The sequence below is a fragment of the Stegostoma tigrinum genome, chromosome 7 (assembly GCF_030684315.1).
Source record: "Stegostoma tigrinum isolate sSteTig4 chromosome 7, sSteTig4.hap1, whole genome shotgun sequence".
NCBI classification, from domain to species: Eukaryota; Metazoa; Chordata; class Chondrichthyes; order Orectolobiformes; family Stegostomatidae; genus Stegostoma; species Stegostoma tigrinum.
In genome coordinates, this window is record NC_081360.1 from 68,707,780 (window position 1) to 68,734,054 (window position 26,275).

At 39.7% G+C, this 26,275-nt stretch overlaps 1 protein-coding gene across 2 annotated transcripts in view; it reads right to left on the reverse strand.

Moving 5' to 3' along the window:
• LOC125453891 (inactive dipeptidyl peptidase 10-like) overlaps positions 1-26,275 on the reverse strand; it is a 1,598,661-nt gene that overhangs the window by 19,662 nt on the left and 1,552,724 nt on the right. For both annotated transcript variants that reach the window (XM_048534000.1, XM_048534001.2), the window contains exons 19-23: positions 15,951-16,020; positions 8,937-9,131; positions 7,084-7,138; positions 3,105-3,204; positions 508-566 (exon numbers count right to left, since the gene is read on the reverse strand). In XM_048534000.1, the coding sequence (XP_048389957.1) occupies positions 508-566; positions 3,105-3,204; positions 7,084-7,138; positions 8,937-9,131; positions 15,951-16,020 (479 nt within the window). The remainder of the gene's footprint in view (positions 1-507; positions 567-3,104; positions 3,205-7,083; positions 7,139-8,936; positions 9,132-15,950; positions 16,021-26,275) is intronic.

Consider the following 26,275-nt stretch of genomic DNA (forward strand, 5'->3'; position numbering starts at 1 on the left):
CTGAAGAAGAGTCCCAACCCAAAATGTCAGTTTCCTGCTCCTCTGATGCTGCCTGGCCTGTTGTGTTCCTCCAGCTCCACACTCTGTTATCTCATGTTTTCTTCCACCTATCTGCCCCACCCATCCCACTAACTAATCCCCACTAATGCTTATCTGCACTCACCTATCACCATCCCACCAGCCCCACGCCTCTTCTCTCTATTTATTTCCCAGCTCCCTTGGCCCTCCCCCATTTCTGAAGAAGGGTCCCGACCCGAAACATCAACTTTCCCGCTCCTGTGATGCTGCCTGGCCTGCTGTGTTCCTCCAGCTCCATAGTGTGTTACCTCTGACTCCAGAATCTGCAGTTCTGGCTATGTCTTACTTGGCATGGTGATTGGTCTTAAAACCTGGATTTTTAGGCATTCTCATCTATGTCCTTTTCAGTTTTGGTTGGGATTATGTATTGTAATTCTACTCTAAAAGTGAAATAATTGAATCAACACTCAAAATGTATAAAGAACTCACTTGATAAATGATTTCGTCTCGTGATGGTAATCCAAGATATCGTTCAGTAAATGCTGAAGCTATTGGAAGAAACGTTAATTTAATCGATGTTTGTATGGTATCTTCACCGTTGTGAAGCAATGTTTAATAATAAACAGTAATTGACTTGAACTCTCAGTGTTCCCCATATGGCTCAGTAATCTACTAAGAGGCCAATTTTGAGGTATCAATCTTTGCTATTTTACTGAATCATTAATTTGTGGCTAACAACATGACTGAACATGGAGCTTGATTTAAAATAAAATTTAAATCCATGGACTGATTTCTCAAGAGGCAGTACTAACCTGCCAACTCGTTCTGTGCTAATCAAGACATGTTGAATAGCATTTGAATGCAACGTCATACTAGAAAAGCAATAGGGCAAGAACAATATAATCACGGATACATTAAAAGAATCTATTATTGACATATTCATTAGCCATTCTCACTGTAGTTATTAGTCTGGCATGAAACTGCAATTTTACTCGCCATCATCAATATGAACTGAATAATGGTTACAAAAGAATCCACAGAAAATGGAGAAGTTAATTACTGTACAGCTTTAAAATTTTACAGGTGCCATTTACTTGCAATTTAAATTCAAGATTTAGAAAGGTGGCACACCAGCTAAGTCTAGGTTAAAGATGTAATGAAACAAAATGCCCTCTGTAATTTTGCTCATCGGCTTTGTCTTTGCGTAGATGGATGAACGTTTACCTCATTTAAAACCCATCTACTCGTACAAAGTTAAATGTTTTTATGTCAGTGGTCAAACGATGTGGGAGAGGGCAGCAGAGTCTGATATAGCACAACCATGGGTAGAGTGGTGAGTGTCTGGCTGAGAAATGAGCTCATTTTCATTTCAATAAATAACCTGTGACTGGGTCCATTGAGGATTGTTCAGCAGATCATCAATTGCAATGGCAGATCAACAATTACTGTCCAAAAAAAGGTGTTGAACAGTCAATAGGAGAAGAAGATAAGTGACTGACATTCAGAATTTCTCAAGTCAGTCATGAACATACACTCTTATCTGAAAGCAGAAGTTATGGTAGATGAAAAGGTGTTTATCACTTTCAAAAACATATTATCTGTGGCTCATCAACTTCAATTTATTAAATTACTCATATTCTTGAACGCATAAACACACAAAAATCAAGGAATTTGATTTCTCTACGATCCAAACAATTGTTCACACAATTTTATACAGTTATACCATAGGGGAATCAAGGGTTATGGGGAAAAGGCAGGCAAGTGGGCATGAAGAATGTCAAATTAGCCATGATCCTAATGAATGACAGCACACTTGAGGGGCTGAATGGCCTACTCCTTTTCCTATTTCCTATTGTCTTATGTATCTCCATAAAATCCCTATGCATGTTTCCTCAGTGAGCACTCACATAGGATTGAATATTCTGATCTTTTGACAGCAAGCAATATAAAAGAAAAATCATTGAATCAAAAGGTGAACATTTGCAAATAACGTTTACCAATGTTAACTAATCTTTTGGCAACAGCATCCAAATATGCAGATAATCAGAAAGCAAAACTAATGTTTCCATTGTATCATCATACAAATGTGAGGGCACACTATTGCTACCTCTCCAATAAAATACAGGGGAACATCTTGGGGAAACCACATATCTTCGACAAAATGAACAGAATTTATGCCTCAAGGCCAAGCACAATGGATGTTCACTGCGTCATTAGAAATCCAGAGATTGATTCATCTCTGTCAGTACACACTAGATGAGCAGAAGAAATTTGATAAATAACTGTGCTTGAAATTGATTTGCTTGGTAGCTTCAATCCACACCAATTGGTGCTCCAGTCAGGAGGATTCAAAGATTGAGCTGCGGCCATACTAACAATAGTTCTTGAGTAAGCAGAAACTGGTGATTTGGGAAGAATGCAGGCCAGGAACGGGAAGAGGAGTAATTGAGTTGGAAAGGGATGTGGTCATATCTGGAAGAAGGTCATCAGTTTGGGAGAGGGGATATTGATTGGTGTGCTCAGGGAGGATGGAAGCCAGAATAAAGAAGGAACATTCCTGTTTCCCCCCACGCCAGACTTCGTTGTATCTTTTTCATGAAGATTTTTACATTGTAGTGGCACAATTTAAGGGCTGGATGTCAAGGCAAGCTGAACTTTAACCCTGCATAAGATTTAACATTCTGACAGCTGGCATGGAGTAAAGCAAAAGTTAAAAACTACTGAATAGCTTATTCTGGTTTCAAAGAGGTGTGGGGCTCATTATTTGTATAGGCAATGAAATGTAGACTAAGACCAGTGGCGGGTACTGATGATATTGAAATGCATGTTGGACAGAAGTACATTGACCACTGATGTACACCAATCCAAAACAATAGCCGGTATGTGATGCAGATAAGCAATCTAATACCATTCCTTTTGAGCCATTGAGAAAGTTGAATTCACACCCTAATGTTTTACCTGCCATAGTAAAGAACCAAAATAAAACTAGAGATTTGTCATTTTGGATCTGTTGGTAAGGAATACATCTGAATTGTAGCACTGAACTAATTACTTAAAATGACTTATGATTTTTGTTGCTTACTTACCATATAACTTCCAGTCGGTAATTGGTGCTACTGCAACTCCACATTTGAAGATTCTGTCAGTGGAACTAAGAATCATGGAAGTGACATAGCCTCCATATGCCTGTGAAAATGAGGAAAATCTTAAGAATTTTTACAAGTTTAGTTGTTAAATGTTTTGAGATTCAATAACGAGATTGTGAATAACTTTTCAAAGACATTATTAGTAGGGAAAGCTCATTTTAACGCAGATCTTAAAAGTGCAGATTTATTTTGAAATAGGAACTGCAGATGCTGGAGAATCTGAGATAACAGGGCGTAGAGCTGGAAGAACACAGCAGGAAAATGAAGAAGGGTCTAGGCCCGAAACATCAGCCTTCCTGCTCCTCTGATGCTGCTTGGCCTGCTGTGTTCATCCAGCTCTACACCTTGTTAGCTCAGTTATTCTTTCCAGTGATTAAATGGGTGGTAACACTACTACTTCATTTTCTGTACTCGTCACTGGTGAAAATAGCATTCAACATGTATATTATTGACTGTTTATGTGCACCTTTTCCCAAATTGAAAAGGTGTGGCAATGGTTCTGCTCACCTGCTGAAAGAGCTAATTGCAACTCTTTCATGACCATTTCTGGAGACTCATTAGAACTAAGTCCTGATTGGGCATGCTACATGGTGCCATTGGGGTTCCTCGCTCTACTAGAATTAATTTATCATGGGATATCCTGAAGTAGTATGAAATTCCACCTATTAGGGCAGTCAGCTAATCTGAGGCCAGTAGCTTTCTGCAGTATTTATATGCCTCAGCTTCTGACCTCATTATGGTCTTGGCTCAAACACAGACAAAAGAGCCAGAGATGAGGTAGAAGCAACTATCCTTGACATCAATGCTGCAAGTTTACCAGATGTGGGAACAAGGAACCCTGGCAATTCTAGATTAATTGGTGATCAGGATGAAGACATTATGCTGGTCAAAGTCTGATACAAAGAAAATGATTGTGTTTGTTGGAGTTTAGTCACCTCAGCTCCAGGAAATCTCTGCAGCAGATCTACAAGATTATGCCCTAGGCTCAACCATGTTGATGTCATTCAACTATGATCTCTCGATCAAAAAGTCAGAAGTAAGGATGTTCGTTGACCAGTGCACAATGCTCAGCATGCATTGTAGCGCCTCAGCTCCTGAAAAAAATCCAAGTCCAAATGCAACAAGACCGGGACAATATCCAGGCTTGGGCTAAAGTGTAGCAAAAAACATTTGCAGTTTGGAGTGTGGCAGAATATTCATTGAGCCATACAGCACAGAAGCAGATCCTTCAGTCCACCTCATCCATGCTGACCAAGTTTTCCAAACTAAATCAAACCAGTTTGCCTGCATTTGACCCATATCCTTTTAAACTTTTATGTTATTCATGCATCTATCCAAATATCTCTTAAATGTTGTAACTGTACCTGCATCTACCACTCCCTCTGGCAGTTCATTCTGCATGCAAACCACTCTTCATGTGAAGAAGTTACCCCTCAGGTCTCTTTTAAATCTTTCTCCTCTCAACTTAGAATTGCTTCCTCTAGTTTGAACTCCCCAGCCCTAGAGAAAATACCTTGCAGCTCCAATAACACTCAAGAAGTTTGCACCTCCCAGGACAAAGCAGCTCACTTGATTGGTATCACATCCACAAACATTCATTCCCTCCTGTACCAATGCACAGTAACAGCAGCATATACTATCTACCTGTTGCACTTCAGAAATTCACAAAAGCTCCTTAGACAACTTCTTCAAATCCATGTCTTCTACTATCTATCAGGACAAGAGCAGGAGATGTATGGGGCCACCAAATTTGCAAGTTCCTCTCCAAGTTACTCACTACCTAACTTGGAAATAAAACGCCTTTTGTGTCACTGGGTCAGAATTCTGAAACTGCCTTTTTCTAAAATTTATTCACTCTCAGGATGTGGGCATCACTGGCTAGGATAGCCCATCCCTAATTGCCCAGGAAGCAGTTAACAATCAACTACATTGCTGTGGCTCTGAAGTCACATGCAGGCCAGACCGGCAGCTTCCTTCTGTAAAGGATATTAGTGAATTAGTTGGGTGTTTCCTGACAATTGATTGACAATTCATTGGGCTCTAACTCCATTTATTTATTGAATTCTATTTGTACCATCTTTAATTGCAGGATTTGAACCCAAGTCTCCAGAACATTACGTGGGTCTCTGAATTAACAGCCCAGCGATAATACCACTAGGCCATTACCTCTCCATTGGCTTCCTAAAAGTATTATGGGTGCACCTACTCCAAATCAACAGCATCTGTTCCATAATGCAACTCATCATCATCTTCAAGAGCAATTAAGGATGGACAATAAATGCTGGCCCAGACAGCAAAGCCCACATCACTTGAAAAAATAAGAAAAATTTAGCCTGAACTTCACCTCCGGAGTGATCACACAGTTGTCACTCCTAGGGTTACTGTCATAGTTAAACACTTCTGTAACTGATAGATTAGTGATGATGAGGTTAAGTAGGTTATTCCCTTTTGTTGGTTTCTTCACCAGCTGTCCCATACTCAGTCTAGCAGCAATGTCCTTAGGACTTGCCCAGCTCAGTCAGCAGTGGTTCTACTGACCGACATGGTGATAGATGTTGAAATCCCCAACTAGAGTACATTCTGTGCCCTGGCTTCCTCCAAGAAGTTTTCAACATTGAAAAATACTGATGTATTATCTGAGGGGAGCTAACACAATAGGTGGTAATTAGCATGAAGTTTCTTTGCTCAAGTTTAACTCAATGCCAGGAGACTTCATGGGGTTTGCATAAAATGTTGAGGTCTCTCAGGCAACATCCTCCCAAGTGAATACTTATGTGCTGCAGTGTCTGTTCTGTTGATGGGACAGGACATAGCCAGCAATGATATCAGTGATGTTGTCTATAAGATTTGCTTCTGTGAGCAGGTTGTTGCTTGACTAATTTGTGAAACAGCTTTGTCAAATTTGGCTCAAAACCACAGATGTTGCTCAGGATTTTGCAGGGTTGGTGGATGTTGCTGCTGGTTCAGCATTGATTGGATGGAGCAGAGTAACTCACTCGGCCATTTCAGAGGGAAGTAAAAAAGACAACCACATTTCTGTGGATCTGCAGATGCCTGTTCAAAAGGAAATTTCTGAACAAGTTGGATATTTACTGCAACTGACAATGCTTACATGGTTGAAAGAGACTAGTTTTTTTTTGAAACTCCAGAAGTTTGGAGCCCAGAATCTTTTCACGTGCCATAGTGGGATTTGAACTCGTGTTCCCAGAACATTGTTCTGGGACTCTGGTTCACTAGACCAGTGCCATAATCATCATGACACCAGAAGAAGAGTGAAGAGTAAACTGTGCATTAGATTGCTTCAATGGGAATAAAAATTGAGCAGGTTGCATATTTTTGAATTTTAGTTGATGACAAACCTGCCCACAAATTTAATGCCCACGTAAATGTTATAACACAATAGTCTTTCTTTCTTTCTGGAAAACAAGAAATGACAGCTGATTTAAGCTCTAATTTCTATAATGCATTTCTCAATTGCTGCTTATCTCATTTGTTGTGAAATGTGTATCTGCCTCCTGCCAATCTGCCTGCTATTTACTATACTGCAGGGTACCATGAGCCGAAGTATTTGAGATTTTGTTGATTATATCTAATAGGCTTTGATACATATATTTGGGAGAAAACTGGAGCACAAGCTGCATTAATGATTAAAACTATTTAATTGAAAAATATGAAGCTTAATTTCTCAGGTAACCACAAAAGCCTTTGCATGTTGAATATAATGGATCCTCCGTTTTCAACCAAAGGAGGAAACAGCTCTCGACCTTTGCAATAAATAAACATAGAAACAATATTTCATACTGCAAAGCAAAACAAAACCAAACACTGCTCTAAGGTATATAGCATTAGCATTTATGCACAAACTAGGTGCGTAATTAACATTGAATTGTTAAGAAATAATCTAATAGCTGAATTTTACCTGGCCATAAACACCTATTCTGTTTGGGTCAATAAATGGTAATTTCAATAATGATCTGAAATAAAAGAAAAATGAATTAGAGCATTGAGTTAAAACTTTTCCCATTTTAAAATGATAAATGTTTAAGTTGTCATGACCACAAAAAGTTTGGTCTATCATGTGAATTCCATTAAGTAAATTTGAGTAGCAATGTGAAATGAGACATTCATTCTGCTGAAATTCTCTAGTGTATTGAATCCTTTTTATTATGTAGCACCTCGACTTTACTATTTGATGGCACCTCAGTAATTTCATCATTTCGTTCACAGATAAATCATTTCTGAGCAATTCCAGATCTCACTCACTACCCATGTTCACCTATATATTATGGTAAATAATGGGTATTTTGCCACTAGCCTAGCACAAGTTCTCCCTAAATTAAATCAATCATATTACATTTTCAAATGCACAGCTCTCTAAAATTTTGTTTTTCATTGGGTATAGTTCTATAGTTGTTACTCTTTCAGGCAATTTATTTGTTTCACAGTTAATGTCTTTATATTCAACCCTCACTCTCTTCCAACCTATTCATTCCCATTGTCTCACCTCCATCTTTATTCTCTTAAATACAGACGATGCAACTTGCTCATGTCAAGTAATTTAGCCACCCATCCTCAGATCTTGTTGCACTATATCAACCACTATCAGTCTTTTGTTCATGACTCCAGGATCATCCTGGGCGTAAAAGAAACCCTCAGTTTCTTTTTCCTTTGCCACCCACCTCCTTAAACACATGTCCTCTATCCTCACCTGTCAGATGAGGACATCCATTCAGTTGCCTCTACCATTTCCTCCTTGCTACAGCCCTGCTATTTAAGCCAAGCCTCTGCCATGGTTCCTGAAGTACTCTTCTATTTCCTCTAATTGATTGCCAGAGCTTACTTTGTTCATCAGAACAACTTGCTTTGCCTGCGGCTCCATTAAACTGTTGATCACACTAATTGCTTTCTCAATCTTTATATACTGCCTCCATCTCATTCAAAAACTATCATCATTGCCCAAACACTTCATAAAATCCATCCATCACCCCCATCCTGCAAACAACCACAGCACCACCTCTAGTGTCCTTCAACATATTAACGTAGTCCTCCTGTAAGCACACAACCTGTAATTCAATCTTGTCAATCAGGCTTCCACCTCTCCCACAATACTACAACGGTCTTAATCAGTGTCAGAAAATTCTGTATATCTGTGACGAAGGTGTGTCATTTTTAACCGCCCAACCCCCAAGCCTTCTATGAGGCTGTGACATGACCATTCTCCTTTAATTCTGGCCTACCTCTGAAGCAGATGATTTCAAAGTAATGTCTGCAGTCCTTCAGGATAAGTTTTGAGGGGGCCATATTAATTGTAAGATTGGCAGCGGGAGGAATTCTCTACAGTGAGAATTCTTGATTTTTCTCAGTGCAAGGAAACATTGTTCGATAATGGTATGGGATAGGAAAGGTGAGAGGTCATACATATCAAACAATTTGTTTCAAAACGAGTAACTCAATATTACATGGCTCAATATTAATAATGTATATATTTCAGAGAATTCAGCAGCTTGCTTTTTGTTGCAAGATCGTAATCCATTGCTGCTACAGCAAAAGTCAATTATTTGAACCAAAAAAATTTTGTAAGCCAGGCAATGCAATGAAATAAATTGTATCAAATCACATCATCCAATCACTTTTGTATGCCATAGGAAAAATGGCATCCACTCTTTTTGTACACATACATACTTCAAAAGATAAAGTTTATTTTAAATAAAGACAGTAACACTTAATTGAAAGGCAAAAAAACCTTAATCCAACAGATGTTTATATACGTACTGTACTGCTGTAATTTGGTCTTTGATTTCCACTGTGCCCAACCTTCGATGTATATCCTGCAGAATTTTAAGCCCTTGGAAACCACTGCCCCGGCCGTCAAAGCGAGCAACGATGACATTGTCAGAGCTGACAAGTACTGAATCCCAGTCAATCCGAAACTTATCAGTAACCAACTGGCTCCCTGGGGCTCCGTCACTGCAAATACCAATACAAGAATGGTGATCATTATTGACAATCTTTCACCGCATTTAGCTTCTGACATCAGTGACCAAGATACAAAACCCTAGGAAAGATGCCATAAAGAAACTGTGCATTTTTATTTTCTCATAAGCAAATTAGATCATTAGACAAAACACAGTAGCAGTATTTTTCACAGCCAAACAAAGAACATTTATATCTTAATCAAACTGGTTCAGTGTGTACCTTGGTAGAGCTTCTACTATCTATTTGGGGTCAATGTTCAGACTTAGGCACAGTTCTATTTACTTTACTGTCAGACATTTTTTGATTTACTTGCAAATTTAGGATTGTTATCTAATTGTATCATAGAAATGGGGGAATGATTTAATCTTGTATTAATGTCAGATCATTCAGATCTACTGGACAAAAAAAGAAGAATTACCCAAAAAGTAGGTACAAAACACCTCTTTTGTGGACTGGGGAATCTTTCAGCTCTACAGGAAGAACGGGGCCCACTGTCATTCAGGGCTCTCTCTAGCACCCCACTTCTGTCACTCCACCCATGTACTTTATTCCTGGCAACCAACTTTTGCACACTTTTGAGACCAGTTACACCTTTCTGCTAGTCAAGTTGTCCTCTAAATCACTTAATACAGCTCAGGCCTGAAGCTTTCTCAGGCATGCAACTTCTCACAGGAAATTCAAACAAGAATGGCCCTTAAGATAGATCAGGCCATCTTCTGGTGGGATGAAGCAGATGCGGAAATAATATCGAAAGCCATTCATCCTGGGATAAATTTTAACTTCCACCAGCGGGAGAAAAATTCAGCATCATGGATTGGTATCAGCTGGGGTTCAGTGATGGCACTCTTCTCTCTGATTCAGAGACTGTGTCTCCAGATTCTATTCAGGAGTCTTGAATGCAAAATCTATGCAGTGTGACACTGGAGGAGTGCAGCAGTCAGAAGAATTGTGTTTTAGATTGTAAACTATAAGTTTAGGACGTGTTTGCTGTTTCAGATGAATGTAAAAGACCACTTATTATTATTTTTAAGAGGAGTATGAAGTTCTTTGGAGAGTCCTGAACAATATTTATCCCTCAAACAGCCAACACTGAAAATCATGGACAGTCAAATCAATATCTCAATGTGGTTTATGCGATCTTGTGTACAAATTTATTTTCCCACTTCTTTTCATTTCAACAGCGAATGCACTTCAAAAGTATTTAACTGGTTGAGAAGCTCTTTGGAGCAACCAGAAATTGTGAAAGATGCTTTTATATTCCAGGTTCTTTCTTTCCTCCTGGTATTGAATCAACAAGCGGGAAAAACATACTTGACGTCATCCTTACTAATCTGCCAACTGCAGTTGTATCTGTCCATGACAGCATCGCTAAGAGTGACCATTGCACAGTCTTTGTGGAGACAAAGTCCCTCCTTCACGTTGAGAACAACCTCCATCGTGTTGAGTGGCACTATCACCATGTTAAATGGAACAGGCAAGGAACAGATCTAGCAACAGAAGACTGGGCATCCATGAGGTGCTGTGGACCATCAACAGCAGCAGAATTGTACTCTAGCATAATCTATAACCTCATGGCCCGGCACATTCCCCACTCAACCATTACCATTAAGCCAGGGGATCAACCGTTCAATGGAGGCTGCAGTAGGGCATGCCAGGAGCAGCACCAGGCCTATCTGAAGATAAAGTATCAACCTGGTGAAGCCACCAACCAGGACTATTTTTCACACCAAACGGAGAAAGCAGCAAGTGATAGAGCTAAGCGATCTACAACAAACGGATAAGATCTAAGCTCTGCAATCTGCCATATCCAGTTGTGAATGGTGATGGACAATTAAATAATTCACTGGAGGAGAAGGCTCCTCAAATAGTCCCATCCTCAATGATGGAAGAGCCCAGCACAACAGTGCAAAAAGAAATAAGGCAGTGCCAAGTAGATGATCCGTCTTGGCCTCCTCCAGTGGTGCCCAGCATTACAGACACCAGTCTTCAGCTAATTCAATTCACTCCACATGATATCAAGAAATGGTTGGAGACACCGAATACTGTAAAGGCAATGGGGCCTGACCATATTCCGGCAATAGTACTGAAGACTTGTGCTCCAGATCTCGATGCTTCCCTAGCCAAGCTGTTCCAGTGCAGTTAAACATGGTAACTACCCAACAATGTGAAAAATGCCCAAGTATATCCTGTACACAAAACACATGACAAATCCAACCCGGCCAATTACCGCCCCATCAGTCTACTCTCAATCATCAGTAAAGTGATGGAAGGTGACATCAACAGCGCTGTAAAGCAGCACCTGCTCAGTAATAACCAGCTCAGTGACACCCAGTTTTTGTTCTGTCAGGGCCCCTTAGCTCTTGATCTCATTACAGTCTTGGTTCAAACATGGACAAAGAGCAGAATTCCAGAGTTGAAGTGGGAGTGACAGCTCTTATATCAAGGCTGCATTCGACCAAGTGTGGCAACGAGTCCTAGCAAAACTGGAATCAATGGGTATCAGGGGGCAAACGCTCCGGTGGTTGGAGTCATATCTGACGCATAGGAAGATGGTTGTGGTTGTGGGAGGTCAATCATCTCCACTCCAGGACATATCTGAAGTAGTTCCTCAGGATAGTGTCCTAGGCCCAACCATTTTCAGCTGCTTCATCAATGACCTTCCCTCCATCGTAAGGTCAGAAGTGGATGTTTGCCAATGATTGCACAATTTTCAGCACCATTCATGACTCCTCAGACACTGAAGCAGTCCATGTTCAAATGGAACAAGATCAGGACAATATCCAGGCTTGAGCTGACAAGTGGCAAGTGACATTCATGCCACACAAATGTCAGGCTATGACCGTCACCAATAAGAGACAGTCTAACCACCTCCCCAAGACATTCAAAGGTGTTACCATCACTGAATCTCCCACTATCAACATCCTGTGGGTTATCATTGACCAGAAACTCAACTGGGCTCACCACATTAACAGAGTGGCTGCAAGAGCAAGCCAGAAGCGAGGAATGCTGCGATGAGTAACTCACCTCTTGACTCCTCAAAGCCTGTCTACCATCTACAAGGTACAAGTCAGGAGTGAGATGGAATACTCCCCACTTGCCTGGATGACTGCAGCGCCAACAACACTCAAAAAGCTTGACACCATCCAGGACAAAGCCGTCCATTTGACTGGCATTACATCCACAAGCATTCACTCCCTCCACCACTGGTGCTTAGTAGCAGCAGTGTGTACTATCTACAAGATGCACTGCAGAAATTCACCAAAGATCCTCAGACTGAACCTTCCAGGCCCACAACCACTTCCATCTTGAAGGAAAAGGGCAGCAGATATGTGGGAACACCACCACCTCCCCTCCATGTCACTCACCATCCTGACTTGGAAATATATCACTGTTCCTTCATAGTCACCGGGTCAAAATCCTGGAGTTCCATCCCTAATAGCATTGTGGGTCAACCCAGGGCAGGAGGACTGTAGCAGTTCAAGAAGGCAGCTCACCACCACTTTCTTAAGGGCAACTTGGGATGGGCAAGAAATGCTGGCCAGCCAGCAATGCCCACATGCCACAAATGAATAGAAAGTAAAATTATATACTCCAGTCAATTTAGTCACAGACTCCTCAGAAGGTTCAAGGTTCTTCAAGTCCTTTTTCTTCACTGCACCCAGTTAATGTACTGTTGAAAGTTAGTTGATGCATGGTGAGCACTTGTTCTGAGTTGTAGCTCACTTGTACCTTTCTATTGCAAGTTTTTCCTCATCATCTTGTATTCTTCTTCATTTTAAAGCATCAACAAATGACCTCTGCACTTTGGCTTATGACAGGAAGCCTTTCTATACTATGTGTTTTGTAATAATTATAATGCTTGAATTACAACATCTGGGCACAATGAGAGAAAAGCGCTCACCAGCTGATGTGAATCTGTAACTACAGAATGTTACTTGAGTTTATCATTGATTAAAATTAAAAAATACCTAAAAATTATGTCACAGTTTTACCTAATATTAAGAAAAATGATATTGAATGTGAAAACAGCTGACGGCATTGGCAGAAACCTAACATATTGATTTGAATAGAGCTTTATTTAAATTTAATGCTATCAAAATAATTGTTGCATTTTGAGATAGCAGAAACCCAAGATGGAATCCAAGAAGCTGTACCAATCTGGGAGTATTTTGATCTGTGCAATATCAGTGGGATATAATATGGCTATAGCTAAAGTAGTGTCTTTTATTCATTCTTGGGAAGCGAGTATTGCAGAAAAGGCCAGCATTTATTGACCATCTCCAATTGTCCTTAAACAGATGAATTTGTAAGCTTATTTTAGAGGGTAGCTAAGTCTGAACTGCATTGCTATATATCTGGAGTCAGGTGTAGGCCAGGTTGGTGAAGGACAGGAGATTTACTGCCATGAAGGATATTAGTGAGGCAGATAGGTTTTTACAACAATCTAGCAGTTTCCTGATGATTATTTATCTAGTATTTCGTGGAAGATTTCTAATTAATTGAATTTATTAAGTAAATATGTTTCAAGTCCACAAGCTGTTGTGGTGGTATATTAACTCAGATAGCCAGAATATCAATGTGGGCCTCTGGATTACTCATATGTTAACATAACCACCTACTCCTCCATTCACCACCAAACATTATACAAGTTGATTTTCTTGATAATATTTTGATTTATTGACTATTTTACATAACACAATGCCCACAAGGACCTGCATGAACAAGGCACATGGTGGTATATCATCTTTGCAAACAGATGGGATTCAGAGATAATAGGAATTGTCGATGCTGGAGAATCTGAGATAACACAGTGTGAAGCTTGATGAACACAGTGGGCCAAGCAGCATCAGAGGAGCTGGTCGGGGGACGGGAGATTTTGAAGCTTGTGGAATCCACATTGATACCATTGGGTTGCAGAGTTCCCAAGCAAAATATGAGATGCCGTTCCTGCATCTTTCAGGTGGCATCATTGCGGCAATGCAGGAGGCTCAGGATGGACATGTCGTCCAAGGAGTGGGGCAGGGAATTGAAATGGTTTGCGACTGGGAGGTGTAGTTGTTTGTTGCGAACAGAGCGTAGGTGTTCCGCAAAGTGGTCCCCTAGCTTCTGTTTGGTTTCCCCGAAGTAGAGGAGGCTGCAACGAGAACAGCGGATACAGTGTATAACATTGACAGATGTGCAGGTGAACATCTGTTTGATGTGAAAAGTCTTCCTAGGGCCTGGTATTGGGTTGAGGGGGGAGGTATAGGGGCAGATGTAGCAATTGCTTTGGTTGTAGGTAAAAGTGCTGGGACGGTGGGGCTGGAGGGGAGTGTGGAGCGGACAAGGGAGTCATGGAGAGAGTGGTCTCTCTGGAAAGCACGTAAGGGTGGGGAGGATAAAATATCTTTGGTGGTGGGGTCAGATTGCAGATGGCAGAAATGTCAGAGGATGATGCATTGGATTTGGAGGTTGGTCGGGTGGTACGTGAGGACGAGGGGGATTCTGTTTTGGTTATTATTGTGAATGGGGGCATGAGGGATGAGTTGCGGGAAATGCGGGAGACACGGTCGAGGATTTCACAAACTTCAAAATCTCCCCTTCCCCAAACACATACCAAAACCAGCCCAGCTAGTCCCTGCCTCCCTAACCATTCCTCCCACCTCAAGCCCCAATCCCATCCCCTACCCACTAACTTCTTCCTGCACCCCCCCCCCCCCCACCCCCGACCTGTCCGTCCTCCCTGGACTGACCTATTCCCCCTCTAACTCCCCACCTACATTCACCTTCACTGGCTCTAATCCCGCCTTTTTGAACCGTCTGTCTCCTCTCACTCTATCTTCTCCTTTATTCAACTTCTAGCTGCCTCCGCCTGTCTTCCTTATATATTTCAGAACCCCCTTCCCCTCCCCTATTTCTGAAGAAGGGTCCCGACCTGAAACGTCAAGCTTTCCTGCTCCCCAGATTGGAATCAGAGTTGAATTGACAATTGCAGAGAAACGGCATTCTACAGAACATTATAGCAGAAGGTGTGGTTGAGTTCCTCATGAAAGCTTCCATGATAAAACCATTGGACTCGCTATAATAGCTTTTAAAAGGTCACACCTTGTGGAAAGAATTTTACTTGGTTTTAAATAATTTCTTAATATTGTTAAATATTCACTGGTGCTGAAAATAAATTTCATAATCCTAGAATATCAACTTGCTCCACTATGTTACAACATTACATGACATCATCTGTTTAAAATGTTTTAGGATATATGTTTATCCTAGTTTGGGTTCCATCTCAATCCAACCTTAACCATTTTCCTCCCATATTTAAAAGTAACATAAAAAGTGAAGGAAATGAAATGTTTTTAAATTTCTGGTTTGATATGTGTGAAAATACTCCACTGTCATTTTCTGTTTATCTGCCTTTGGGCATCATTACTGCTTCTTCACCCGGAGATATCTTTGATTTGGTGCCAGATTCAGTCATTCTTAAAGGGGTAATGTGCAATACAGATATCACTCTACAGACATTTTAATGATTAATGGCCGTGAAATGGTTTGACGTTGGAATTCCACACAGCAACAGAAAATTTCACTTTAAAAAAAACTTCTGTGGAATGGGAACGTCACTGATAAGGCTAATATTTATTACTGATCCTTATTTCCCTTTGAGAGGCTGGTGATCCTCTGCTGCTTATCTGCTTATTGGCATCACTGCTGCTGGAAACTTGGAGACATCCTTGACGCAGTGTCAGATCTAAATAGTCACTGAGAAAGGGGCAAATGGGGCTAACTCTCTGTCAACCGCAATGTTGAATACTGAGTAAAAGAATTACTTACACGACCAGCAGAACAGGGTATTGATTGTTTTCATCAAAGCCCTCAGGATACAACAACTGCAGAGTAAGCTCTGAGAACAAAAGATACAGCAGTGTTCAGAGTTATTGTTGGAGGAAATTGCACACAAAAAAACCACATATCTGCTTTACTAATATTCACAGAAACTGAAAGAGTTTTTTTTCATGATGGATGTAGCTTGCTAACTGTTTAAAATGCAGTTAATGTGATAGGGGCAATGACGATGAAAATAGTTTGAAAGCAAACATTAGTATTCATTAGAAATGAACCATATACTTTTCACAATTTTCTTCCACAATTTTCCCTTATTATGATGAATGAAAATTAGGGGTGAGCTGTGTATTGCTGAGGCCACTAATCAGATTTGTTATTGAGAAAACAGAAAAAATGTTTCCTATTGAGTTCACGACAGAAAAAAAATGTTTTGCGTTTCCTGTCAGCTTTGGTTCAGTTACTTTGCTGATTGGCAAATAGCAAATTTAACTCCTCTATTTAAGAAAGGAGAGAGACAGAAAACAGGAAACTGCAGGCAATTTAGCATGGTCAATCCATCGAGCCTGCACATCTTTGGACTGTAGGAGGAAACCAGAGCACCTGAAGGAAACCCACGCAGACACAGGGAGAATGTGGAAACTCCACACAGTCAGTCGCCCGAGGGTGGAGTCAAGCCCAGGTCCCTGAAGCAGCCGTGCTAACCACTGACTTGCCGTTTCTATCTCAGCCTTCAGCAACCAGCCTCTACAGCCCTTTGTGGTAAAAATTCACTACCTTCTGAGAAACAGAAAACAGTCCTCATCTCTGTCTTAAATGCACGGCAGCTTTTTCTGAGATTATGCTTTATGGTCCTAGATTCTGCCACAAGGACAGACAATTTCTCTGCATCTGACCCTGTAAAGCTCCCTATTAATCTTCTACACTTCAATAGTTCTCCTCTCATTCTCCAAAACTCCAATGAGTACCCAGCCCAAATTATTGTGCCATTTTAAAAGTCAAAAGTACTGTGGATACTTGAAATCAGAAACAAAATCAGAAATTGTTGGAAAAGCTCAGTAAATCTGGCAGCACCTCTGGAGAGAAATCAGCATTAACTTTTTATGTCCAGTGAGGAAGGGTCACTGTACCCAAAAAGTTAACTCTGATTTCTTTTCACAGATACTGTGTCATTTTAATATCTTTGCATGTGTAACATCCTAATTTTCTGAAACTCCACAACTGTGATATTTGTGCTTAAAGTTTCATTTTGAGTTATCTTAAGAAATGTCAACTCCATGAAATCTAATCCATGGTTCTATGTAGCCATTTTACTTGATGTAAAATATGCTTGGAAATATTATATCATTTTTCTATTTCTTTTTCATTTGATCATAATCTTACAACTATTTTAAATCAATGTCATTTAAGCTCGTATTCACCAAAGCTGTTTTAATCTAAATTCTGCAGAAATTGCTAGACTCTGTCGCACGTTTGCCCATCTTTATTAATTGTATGAATTCTTCAATAAATCTTTAAATTGTATCAATGGATATTCTGTAGTAATTTACTGCTCTCAAACATTTTAAAACTATTTATTTTAATACCATATTTCTTTGCTGCTTATTGAGTTTCCCCATCATTTTTTCAGAGTATTCCCATCTTTTGTAATTATCAAAATGGAGATTAGTGTTTTCCTAGACTCTGCAGCCAAGATAGGGTTTTGCAGCTTCTTGGTGAGTAAAATGAAATTTCCTGCCTTTCACAGTCTTAAAACACCAAGCACAACTTTTGCATAAATTTTCAAGTAAATTTATCTGGCACTGAAAATTGATAAAAATATTTCCACTGAAACTGAAAATTTACTCCCAGTCCTTTTTAAATCTTTGATTTCCACTAACCTCTTTCTTCTGCAAGAAAATTTCTTAAAATTTGCTTGTTGTTAGCTTAAATAAATTCTGAGGTTTTCCTCTTTCTGTAGCCTTGGCCAAAGTTTCTTTTCTGGCCTATTCACTTGCAGGTGCACCTTACAGATCTGATGTCAATACTGTCTATGCTTGTTGCGACTGATGATAACTGTCTTTCACACTCACTTGCTTGTAGTTTCCAGTATTTGCACAATGTTCCATAAAATTATTCATGTTTTCCTTTGGAGATATCTAAATTTTCCTCCTAGAGCCTTCACTTCACGGTTACAGAGCCTCTTTTGCCAAGAATTCTGAATTTTCAAAGTGTGACTAGCTTTCATAGAACATCACAGCACAGTACAGGCCCTTCGGCCCTCGATGTTGTGCCGACCTATCATACCGATCTCAAGCCCATCTAACGTACACTATTCCACATACGTCCATATGCTTATCCAATGATGCCTTAAATGTACCTAAAGTTGGTGAATCTACTACTGTTACAGGCAAAGCATTCCATTCCCTTACTACTCTCTGAGTAAAGAAACTACCTCTGACATCTGTCCTATATCTTTCACCCCTCAATTTAAAGCTATGCCCCCTCATGCTCGCCATCACCATCGTAGGAAAAAGACTCTCCCTATCCCCCCTATCTAACCCTCTGATTATTTTATATGTTTCAATTAAGTCACCTCTCAACCTTCTTCTCTCTAATGAAAACAGCCTCAAGTCCCTCAGCCTTTCTTCGTAAGACCTTCCCTCCATACCAGGTAACATCCTAGTAAATCTCCTCTGCACCCTTTCCAAAGCTTCCACATCCTGCTTATAATGCGGTGACCAGAACTATACGCAATACTCCAAGTGCGGCCGCACCAGAGTTTTGTACAGCTTCACCATAACCTCTTGGTTCCAGAACTCGATCCATCTACTAATAATAGCTAAAACACTGTATGCCTTCTTAACAGCCCTGTCAACCTGGGGACAACTTTCAAGGATCTGTGTACATGTACACCGAGATCTCTCTACTCATCTACACTACTAAGAATCTTAGCATTAGCCCTGTACTTTTCCTTCAGGTTACTCTCTTTTTTTCACCTGCATGCTTGCCTGTGCACTACTTACCAGCTTTTGAATTAAGTTTTGCCTTTAGAGTGCAGAGCATGCCTTTTTAATGTTTCCTCAGTTGCACTTGTTTATAATTCTCAAGTTTATTACATAGAGGTAATACAGCAATAATTATAACTTTATTTAGTCAGGTATGATTACTCAGACCGTTAGGACCTGGTACAGATACATCTGAAAGGTATGTAGAGTAGAACTTCCTGTCTACACCAGATATTCGGTATGACATCAGTAGAACGGATAGAGCTAATATAACATGCATGTAGACATTTGAGACACATGACCTTTATACATCAAAGTGTTGGTCAGGCCATAACTGGAGCACTGTGTACAATTTTGAGCTCCTTAATTAAGAAAATGATGTAAATTCATGAAAAGCATTTCAAAGGTTATACATTTGATCATTGTTGGAGGTGAGTGAATTTTATTATGAGGAAATTTTCTTTGGGGAAGAGTTTTACAGGCTTGGTCCATATTCATTAGACTTTAGAAGAATGAGAGGTGATCTTATTGAGAGATATAAGATCCTGAGAAAACTTGACAGAATGGATGCTGAGAGGATGTATCCTCATGTGGGAAAGACTGGAATAAGGGGCCTCCCATTTGAGAGAGGAATGAGAAAGATACTTTTTCACAGGGTCATGAGCTGTTGGCATTCTCTTCCTTAGACAGCAGAAAAGGCGGCATGTTGAATAGTTTTAAGGCAGGTATTGATAGATAATTGACTAACAGGGGAGTCAGTGTTTATTGGGGAAAGGAAGGAATACAATGTTGAGGCATAATCAGATCTTCTACGATCTTATTGAATGGTGAAGCAGTCTAGAATGGCCTTGTCCTGTTCCTAATTCCTAGTTTGTATGTTTATATGTTATCAGCGAATGAGTATATCATTTAGTTCTCTGGCTAGCATTTTGAACATACCAGGAATGTCTATTATAAGGTTTCATATTTTATTTAGCTTAATATCAAGTATCATTTGTTATTTACAGTTATAATAACTGCTACCATTTGTCATTTTGTAAGCCTTTCCCCTCCCCTGAGCCGTGAAACTATGACATATGTGTACAAATGAACACTGTCTACATTTTGGTTTGTTGGTCATCACTGAACACCACATTAATATTGCACTTTAAATAAAATGCAGCTAGATTGAGAAGTCTGTCCCAGTAATTATTTTATGGATGCAGTGAAGAACAAATAAAACTGAATTTGCAATTGCATGACAAAAATAGTGGTGTAGTAAGAATAGAAGATGTCCACAGCAATTATAGATAACTGCCTATCAAAGGATTTAATGGGGTGAGATATTTGTATGCTTAGCCATCCATTATTATCTGTCTGTAAATTACAATTGGCTAATTGTCAAATTATGGAATTAGTATAGAGGTGAAACTCTGCAATTCATCTGCTGTATTCCCTTGTTTTAAAGAAAATGGCAACATTCTGATGAAGGGTTGTTTAATTTTGTATATTTGTGGACTGTACAAACTAAAATTCTAATGAACCATGACATTTTCCAGAAAGTTGACCATATTATTCATGATTTTGAATTAAAATATAAAATTATGATAAAGTTAAATTCATAGTAAGAAAGAAATAAATGGAAGGCTTTATGTTAGAATGTCCTTTTTTCAAGAGATGCAAAAGACGATTGCACGATAAATGGATTGTTGGTTTTGATACTAATAGTGCACTTAAGAAAACCTCTCTTCATAATTGGAAAGTATACGAGTGGTCAGTGGAATGCAATATCAGAAACATGCTTTTTCATTTAATTTTAGTCAATTCAATTTCTGACTCCTGTCAGATATCATTGTATATTTAAACATATACCTATTTAAACAGATGGACGCAGTTGAGAGTACAAAATTTACATGAAAATTTTCCAGTGAAACACATAACTTGGAATAATATTTAAAAGCTAATGAAAATGGGTATCTTCAGTAATCAGAATTTTTGTTTAAAAATATCAGTTCCATCGAATTGCATGATACAATTCTAGCTTCTAATTTGAAACAAAAGCTGGAATTGAACCTGCCTTTGGGGAAAGTGTCACTGTTGAAGGTTTTTGTGGAGGTACCCACTTTACAGGCCTGGAACCTAGTTCCCTGCCCAATTAAGGATGGGCTATCAATCTTGGAGATCAACCTCTGAGGCCTTCCAGCTTGAGAGGAGCAGTAATAAATAGTAGGTAACTGAATAGGTGCTTCAACATCGAAGGCAAAGATGGGTGGTAGGGAGGGAAGGAATCCTTCCAGAGAGTGGTTTTTGCCTGCACACATATCCAGGCAGGTAGTGAGGGGGCCACCCGCTTACTCACCTTCAGACATTTGAACAGCTCCCTGCTGATTCAAGAAATTTGGAAACTAATTAGAAATTTGCAGTCATCATCCTCCCTGTTCCTTTAACACAATTCTTATTGAATCAAACCAGGCAGCATCAGAGGAGCAGGAAAGTTGACATTTCAGGTCAGGACCCTTCTTCAGAAAAATGACTCCAGCATCGGCAGTTCTTACTATCTCTTACTGAGTCAATGTTAACTGAAAATTCATAAGGGAAGGCAATCCTGTACAGGCCCAATTTGGGCCTTTGTAATTTTGTTCAACCATCTTAAAAAAAATTTTAAAAATCTGCAGGAGCGGCAACGTGATTTTCCTATGCATTGTAAAGAATAGAAAGAGTGTAAATCTGACATGAATTCTTTAAGAAAAAGAATGACAGGTTCCAATTCTGTGTTGGAAGATGCAAGGAAAAGGGTTTTTCATTAGAAAAGGTGGAGTCAACTGCGATGAGAACAGATTTTATACAACTTAAATCTGAATGGATTACAGTGAGACTGTAACAATTTTATCCTGAGAAATTTTAACATATTCACTTATTAGCATCGTCCCAAAAGCATTGGTGAAGTCTACATTTCAAATTATGCATTGTAGAAGCACATTGATCAAAAACATTTGGACTAAACTCTACAGTGATGGGAGGAAGGTAGCTAGTGCTATTTTGCAACTTATGTTTTGTGGACTGATGTGCAAAGGGTCTATGAGACTGGAACAACCACAGAATGATGTCACAGATCTGCTTGCCACAGGGCAAAATAGTTCAATGTGGGGAGAATTCAGTTAGATTCAAGGGAGAAGAAGATGATGTAAAACTGTAACAATCAGATCAGAACCTGGTCATTCAAATGATAGTCTATTGTATATAATGTTCATAGAATCCGTAGAATCAGAAAATCTCTAAAGTATGGGAGCAGGCCATTCGGCCCATTAGGTCCACAACACTCCTCCAAAGAGCATCCCACCTAGATTCACCTCTTATCCTATCCTTGTAACCTTGCATTTTCTATGGGCATTTTTTTTGGAAAAGGTCCTCTCTTCTCCGGATCATTTTCAAGTCTGTTTCCTGTTGTTTACAACAACCCTGATTTTATAGGCAGTGGACCCCATCACAGCCACTAGCATTCATCATAGAGTTTTCAAGTAAGACGTGAGTTTAGCTTCTAGGCTGGTCTAGGAGAAGGCAACATCAAGAATTCTTTTAAAGTGTAGACTTCTTTGAATTCTATTTATCGTATGTTAATGGTGGCTCCTATGCTGCACAACCCTGGTCACTATTGGCAATTTAGCATGGTCAATCCACCTAACCTGCACATCTTTGGACTGTGGGTAAAATCCAGTGCACCCAGTGGAAACCTACATACATACAGAGAGAATGTGCAAACTCCACACAGACTGTCATCCAAAACTGAAATCAAACCTGGCTGCATGGCTCTGTGAGGCAACAGTACTTACCACTGAGCCACCATTAACATACAATAAATAGAATTCAAAGAAGTCTACACTTTAAAAGAATTCTTGATGTTGCCTTCTCCTAGACCAGCCTAGAAGCTAAACTCATGTCTTATTGAAAACTCCATGATGAATGATAGTGGCTGTGATGGGATGCACTGCCTATAAAATCAGGGTTGTTGTAAACAACAGGAAACAGACTTGAAAATGATCTGGAGAAGAGAGGACCTTTTCCAAAAAATGCCCATCAGTACAGCTTTAAGACCAATTAGCAGCCAGGGAGGTCATACAGCTTCAATGTTAAGGGAGAATCTCTGAACAGAAAACTCCTGCGGAGAATCCACCAAAACAAGTGTGAATTGATGAAAACCTTTTTATAGCTAGTAACATGGAATAAAAGAATGAACCCAATGAAAGCCACTAGTAGCCAATGGGTTAAATACAGATCAAGCAATCCAGAAAAGAGCCTGATTACCAGTAAAATAGAGCAGATTCAAATCTTTCAATGATACTCTTTAAAAATCCCTGGGAAAATGATTTATAAATACCACAGCCATTTAGCAGCCATAGAGGACATATTTGATGAGAAATTTATCGAGAAGTAAATGAAGAAAATTCTTCAATAACAAGCTTAAGGTACAACAACCAATTGAAAAATTAAGTTGGAAGAAGTGTTTTAAATTCAATGTTTCAGTGACCTAACAGTGAAATTAATTAAATCTTAATTATTTCGAATCTTTGGGTGAGAAACAAAGATTTTAAGCAGTAATTTCCAAGTTTTACTGTATTTACTTGTTTAAAAATTGCATGAGAGAAAAAAAAAGTGTGAATCAGATCATGAGTCAAATTTAGAATGGAAACGTCAAGTACAGAAACAAATTAATCAGACTGGCATTACAGCAGCCATCTTCAATACAGCCAAAAATAATTATTGATTATTATTGATGCCATTTTGAGAAAGTTTATACCCACAGACCATTGAAAGTCCTTCAAACAGCTTTGAAGAGGATTCATTCATTCTTCATTTATTTCTATGGAGATGGCATTTTGTTGAAGTAAAATCAAACCTTACACTGAAAACAACATGTAAAACAGCAGAAACTCTTAACTGTTTGCTGTTTTTGTAGTACAGCAGCAATTTTCACGACAACAACTTTAAGTAACAAAGAATACCACACAACAACAATTTGAGTACAACATAAGATTTGTTATCAAAATCCTAAGAATTATCTGTAAAACCAAGAAAATGATCAATAATCCTAAGAGTCTATCAACAATGTTCATTGATACCCATCTTTTCATCTGAGAAATTTCAGATATAAAATCCATTTGATAGACCAACAAATTGGCAAGTGTGGAAAATACAGTTCTTAAAATTTCAAAAAGCTTCAGCTTTGAACACTAAATCTAAAGCAGATCAAATTAGCACACCTCACTACTATATGGAAAGAATGTCAGATTATGTGTTACATTGACAAGATCAATGAAAATCAAATCACATTTGAGAGCCTCAAAGCAGCGTTTAATCAACATTTCACTTCAGGAACATAAACACTGACAAGATCACACTTCAATCGCTGATACCAACTTCCAAGAGAGTTTGTCAATAGCTTCATTAATTATTTGTATGTATTCCCGAAACATGCAACTGGGGAAACATTCTAAATGGACCTCATTTATAACAGAATCCTTATTAGTCTCTTTGATAAATGAATCACTGAATTTCTTCAATGAAATAAGGATCCAATTTGAGAGAGAGTCCAAATAGAGTGGAGACAGAGTTTAGAAAATTGTCCAATAAGCATTATACAACTGAAGTACAATTGAAAGTAGATCATTCTGCAACATGAGCAGCCAGACTTCTAAAAAATATACAATTGGTTACTTCAAAATGAAGTCCCAGATACTCTAATTCTACAGCATCTTATTACAGGGGTAATTCCAAGATTTGCGTGAGCAAAGTCAAAAATTCCAGCCATACTGAAACTATGTTTATTGTAAGAAAACAGGTCACTTCTTGAAGATGTACCAGCATCAAACCAAATCATTTCCAAGTTGATTGGAAGGTCATGCTTTGGAACATAACGCTGAGGAACAAGTCAATACAGCAATGGGATAAGCTTCATTGAATAGGGAACAACTACATATGGATGAACCACACCACTCTTCTCAGAGAAGTAACACCATTATCAGATCCAGATGTTACAGAGGGAGAATAAGAAACAATTTAACTTCCCCATACATTCCTGCAGTCACATGAACCTAAGACCCTTCAGCAAGTAATATCTATTCAGGACATCAGACTGCCAGATTGATTAAATAACTAATCAGACTGACACCAGCTTTACAGTTCACCAACTTTACCTCATGTGTCTCTATACCTTGTCATTGACTTTCTGTACCCACCTATTGCCAGTAATGAGAATCAATTCAAAGACTTGGGGAGGCTGAGAAGGAAAGGCAAAAAATGTGTGTACATGTTGTAAAAAAATGGTTAGCTAAGCGACTCAACTAAGAGTGCATAAAAAAAGATGATCAATGTATATGACAAGGTTGAAGGAGGGGTGAGGGGAAGAAAACCTGGAAAGAACTGTTTGTAATCAGAGATAATGGGAACTGTAGATGCTGGAGAATCCGAGATAACAAACTGTGAAGCTGGATGAACACAGTAGGCCAAGCAGCATCTCAGGAGCACAAAAGCTGACGTTTCAGGCCTAGACCTTTCATCAGAGAGGGGGATGGGGAGAGGGGGGAGGCGGATCGAAGGTGGATAGGGGAGAAGATAGGTGGAGTGGAGACAGATAAAGTAAAGAGGCGGGGATGGAGCCAGTCGAGGTGAGTGTAGGTGGGGAGGTAGGGAGGAGATAGGTCAGTCTGTGGAAGATGGACAGGTCAAGGGGGCGGGATGAGGTTAGTGGGAACGAAATGGAGGTGCGGCTTGAGGTGGGAGGAGGGGATAGGTGAGAGGAAGAACAGGTTAGGGAGGTGGGGATGAGCTGGGCTGGTTTTGGGATGCGGTGGGGGAAGGGGAGATTTTGAAGCTGGTGAAGTCCACATTGATACCATTGGGCTGCAGGGTTCCCAAGCGGAATATGAGTTGCTGTCCCTGCAACTTTTGGGTGGCTTCGTTGTGGCACTGCAGGGGGCCCATGATGGACATGTCTTCTAAGGAATGGGAGGGAGAGTTGAAATGTTTTGCGACTGGGAGGTGCAGTTGTTTATTGCGAACCGAGCACAGATGTTTTGCAAAGCAGTCCCCAAGCTTCCACTTGGTTTCCCTGATATAGAGGAGGCCACAACGGGAGCAGCAGATGCAGTATACCACATTAGCAGATGTGCAGGTGAATATCTGCTGGATGTGGAAAGTCTTCTTGGGGCCTGGGATGGGGGTGAGGGAGGAGGTGTGGGGCAGATGTAGCACTTCCTGCAGTTGCAGGGGAAAGAGCCGGGTATGGTGGGTTGGAGGGGCTGACCTCCCCTTGACGAAACCATGTTGACATTGCCCTACTTGACTGTCCACTTC